The sequence below is a fragment of the Morus notabilis genome, unplaced genomic scaffold, assembly GCF_000414095.1.
Source record: "Morus notabilis unplaced genomic scaffold, ASM41409v2 Scaffold10318, whole genome shotgun sequence".
NCBI lineage: Eukaryota > Viridiplantae > Streptophyta > Magnoliopsida > Rosales > Moraceae > Morus > Morus notabilis.
This window is the reverse complement of record NW_010364629.1, coordinates 1-4,437: the sequence shown is the minus strand read 5'-3', so window position 1 is coordinate 4,437 and position 4,437 is coordinate 1. Positions and strand designations below refer to the sequence as shown.

General features: G+C 35.1%; 1 protein-coding gene across 1 annotated transcript; it reads left to right on the top strand.

Annotated features, from left to right (window-relative positions):
• The first annotated feature begins 317 nt into the window (after window positions 1–317).
• LOC21384111 lies at window positions 318–1,475 on the top strand. Its single transcript, XM_010106795.2, has one exon. It carries the CDS (start codon window positions 414–416, stop codon window positions 1,416–1,418), a length of 1,005 nt encoding a protein of 334 aa, XP_010105097.1. The 5' UTR covers window positions 318–413; the 3' UTR covers window positions 1,419–1,475.
• The last annotated feature ends 2,962 nt before the right edge of the window (window positions 1,476–4,437 follow it).

Sequence of the window (4,437 nt, the reverse complement as noted above, 5' to 3'; positions counted from 1 at the left end):
TTTTTTTTTTTTTTTAAGTTTTCAATGAACCACTCGGTGTCTGCAACGCGGAATGAAAAAAAACACAATACACCAAACACAATTTTCTTATTGCATCCGCCTCTCTTTCTTACAAAACTTGACTAAACTTGACTAAGTTGACTCTTAATTTGAACGTTACGTCACGAATAAACTCTTTCTCTTTCTTACAAAACTTGACTAAACTTGACTAAGTTGACTCTTAATTTGAGCGTTACGTCACGAATAATCTCTTTTTCCACGATCCAGACCCCCGTAAATTCAGACAAAGACCAGGGCCTTTTAGACAATTCAACAGTCCACTCTGTTCTCCCATCTAAGCCAGCCAGCCAGCCAGCCCTTGCTCATTTCCTCTGCAAAACAAGAAGGAGAAGGAGAAGGAGAAGAAAGCCGCCATGGACAGAGGACAACACGAGCTTCAATTCCTTGGGTTTTGTGGAACCTTCAAGCAATCCTTCAAGATCGTCCTCCAATGGCGAAAAATCTTCAGCCAGATCACTCTCGCCCTAATCCTCCCTCTCTCCTTCATCTTCCTCGCTCACTTCGAGATCTCCCAACTCCTCTTCTTCAAAATCATCACCAACGAAGACGACCTCTCCTATACCGACATCAACTCCCGCGACCACGCCAAGCTTCGCCGCGCCATCTCCTCCGAATGGACCTTCTTCTGGCTCTTCAAGGCCGCCTACTTCACCTTCCTCCTCGTCTTCTCTCTCCTCTCCACCTCCGCCGTCGTCTACACCATCGCCTGCATCTTCACCGCCAAGCCGATCTCCTTCGTCAAAGTCATGAGGATCGTCCCCAAAGTCTGGAAACGCCTTGCAGTGACCTTCCTCTGGAGCTTCGCGATCGTCCTCGTCTACAACGTCCTTGCGATCGGAGTCCTCGTGCTCTGTATCGTCCTCCTAGGGATTTCCCCCGCCGGAATCGCGATCGGAATCCTTTTCCTCATCGCCTACCTCGCCGGATTCGTCTACATTGGCATAGTCTGGCATTTGGCGAGCGTAATTTCGGTTCTGGAAGAATCTTACGGAATCAAAGCGATGAAGAAGAGCAGAGACTTGATTAAGGGGAAATTAGGCCTCGCCGTGGCGTACTTCCTTCTGATCGGCTTCTGCTTTGTCGTGATCGAGCTGATCTTCGAGCACTTCGTCGTGATCGGAATTGTCGGCGGTTTGGCGGTCAGAATTGTGGTTGGAATCGTTTGCTTCTTGTTGCTGTTCAAGGTGATTCTCTTTGGTCTTGTGATTCAAACCATTATCTACTTCATTTGCAAATCATATCACCACGAGAATATCGATAAGTCATCTTTGTCCGAGCATCTTGAGGTTTATCTGGGTGATTATGTTCCTCTTAAGTCCAAAGATGTCCAATTAGGAGAAGTTAATAATAGTGTTTAGCTGTTCAATTTTATTTTTGTTTACCTATAATATACATCACAGATTGTATAAGCAAAATGAGAATTGTTTAGTTTAAAGTGATAAATTTCTGTGGTATGACAACAAATAATATGTGATTATGTGATTTTCATGCTTTAATTATTATATGTTGATTAGGGAGACCTAAACTAGTGGATGACATTGACCTTTTTTTTTTTTTTTGTGCTTATTGTGAATGACATTGATTTTGGTGGGTAAGAAAGATATTTTGCAACTTTTAAACAATAATATCTGTCTGTTAAGGCCTACCTCTTAAAATGGAACCATTAATGATTTTTATCTTAACATTAGTTTATTAAATTTTATTCTTTTAAAATAAGTAATTTAACATATTATTATTAATAATTTAACATATGTCACCGGTAGCGGATATAATTTAACAAATTATTATTTAAAAATTAACAAATTATAATATGATATTTAATAAATTATTATTAAAAGGATAGTCTATCATAATAAAATGATAAAACTCTAAAAAAATGTGTTTAAGGTCATATTTTACAATTTGTTTTTTCATTTGTTAATGTATTTTAAAAGGGTTGTGGTGTCAAATTATAGGTACACTGCTCCTTATATATTGTTTATTAAAGTGATAGTTGTGTTTTGTGTGCCAAACATCAAACCTGGCGTAATAAAAAGCCAATTATGAAATTATAAAAAGGATCCAGACTATTGTTATCTTACCATGAATTATAAAAAAAAAAAAAAGGTATTTTCATGAGAAGTTTGTATTTTCACCTACTTTATAGTTCGAGTAAGAACTGTTTTTTTCACTGCCGATATATAAACTGTTTAATGATTAGCTTAATTTTTAATGATCCAGTTTATGATTAAGACAGTTCTACATTGTCTGATAGCAACTATTTTATTGTAGATATTTATGGATGTGATTGGAGTTGTTTTTTATTTTTGTTTTTTTACGTTTTTTAAGAAAATAAAATAAAAAGGGAAGAGAAACAGAATTTAATACAATTAAAGATAGAAAAGGAAATGAAAATGATTTTTTAATTTAGTGTAAAATAAGAAATAAATGAAAAATAATTTTTAGTCATTTTTTATTTTTTATTTATGTTTTCTCTTTTTTCAGAAAGAGATATTAATAGATTTTTTTATGAAAATAATCTCTTGATAAAACTACCAATCACATTTTTAAAAATAATTTATGTATGAGATTAAAAACGTTTTTATTTTTATTTTCACACAAAAAAATAAAATTATTTTAGAATGAATTCTAAACACACCTTATATTATACCGTTTTTAACTCAACGATTGACCTAGCAGTTCCTACCAATAATTAAAAATAACTGTTTTTATCCTTAACGTTCCTTTTTTTTTATTATTTTAAATAAGCAACTTTTGGCTATAATCGACTCTACCTTTAGGCCGAGCTGCTAGCTATTAGGCCTTCACCATCAGATTTCAGATGGTAACTGTTGACAGTGAATTTTCGAAATAAAAAATAGGCCGGGTTATGTCTAAGTTTTTTGTCGGATTATCGAGTTTAATATAGGTTATATGTAAAAGTTTTGCGCTGAAGGTGTTTGATGTTTTTAGAGTGTTTGATGTTTTTAGAGGAAGGAGCAACTTGAAAGACTAATGTTTTAAAGTAAAAAAATAGAAGAGATTTTATAGTGGTTCACTCTATAAAATCAGAATTACATTTATTGTGATTGTATATTCTTTTTGAGGTGATTACAATTTATATCAATTTCTCTTTTGTTCTTTTTTCTCTTTTTTGGACGTGAACCCCCTTTCTGTATGGGGCTTTGTCTCTTTTATATTGGAGCTTCTTTCGCTGGGTGGGTTTTCTTTGTAGGCATAAGCACTCAAGTGTTCTTCCTTTTTAGACCCAGACGTAGCCCACTAATTACTTGAAGTACTGTTCACTCAGCCAATTAGTCTCCTATTATGGTCTGTGCGTACCTGTAACCCTTTTCTGTCCCTCGTGGGGCAGTTTAAGGGTTTGCAATTAATGCATGCATTGCAGACATCTCTTATTACTGTACACAACTTGCCACGTCAGGCTTTCCCCCAAGGAGCATTCTCCTTGTCGCCAGTGTTGTTTAGCTCAATTGTCCTTCTTGGCGGTGGATTTTATGACGAGGGATTTCTGTGTTGTAAGGTCAACGGTACGACTTGTCGACGCCAGATAAAATCGAAGCCCTAAGTTGGACTTCTTATTTGGGCTCTTCGCGACGGAATAGAAGAGAGTCCCAGATATCGAGGGTTGTTGCTTTGCGAGGAGAGGTTAAGGTCACGTATCATATTGTCATTTCTCCACGCGTCTTCCACATTTTCCCCACAATAGTAACAATTGAGCAAAAGAAAAAAAAAAGATGAGAATAATTGAGCTTGAGCTTGGGAACATTATTTATACTGCTGTCATTTTGTTTCTAAAATATTTAAGGAACAGAACTGTGAATATTTTTATGTGGCCAGTGATCCTCTTTGGCCTTAAGAGTCTAACAGACAAAATAGTCAATAGCAGTGTTTCTAGGAGTTGCCTTGTGGAAATAATATGAGTCAAGAAGTAAAGGCTTGCATGAAAAAAGAAAAATCAAGTAAACACTACGGACAATTGAGACAAAAGCGCGTGAGAATATTATTAGGGGGTTGCAAAAAAGCATGTGGTATAGATTAGCCAAAAAAAAAAAAAAAGCATGTGGCGTTTGATAATGACGTCAATATGAAGGGTTTTTTGTTTTTGTTTTTTTTTTCCGAAGACGTCAATATGAAGGATTAAATTAAAAAATTCAACCTCAATTGTACCCTCTAAAAAATATGCCCCTGCCACTGACTATTCCTCTAATAATATGCTCTTCATCTTCGTAACGTAAACAATTACTGAGATATAAACGTAAATGACTATTTTTAAGGGTTTTTTTATTATAAAAAATAGTTGAAATTTTATAAAATTAAAAAAATGGTCGTTTTTTATTAATTAAATAGGTAATAATTGATTGATTAACGGTCAATCAC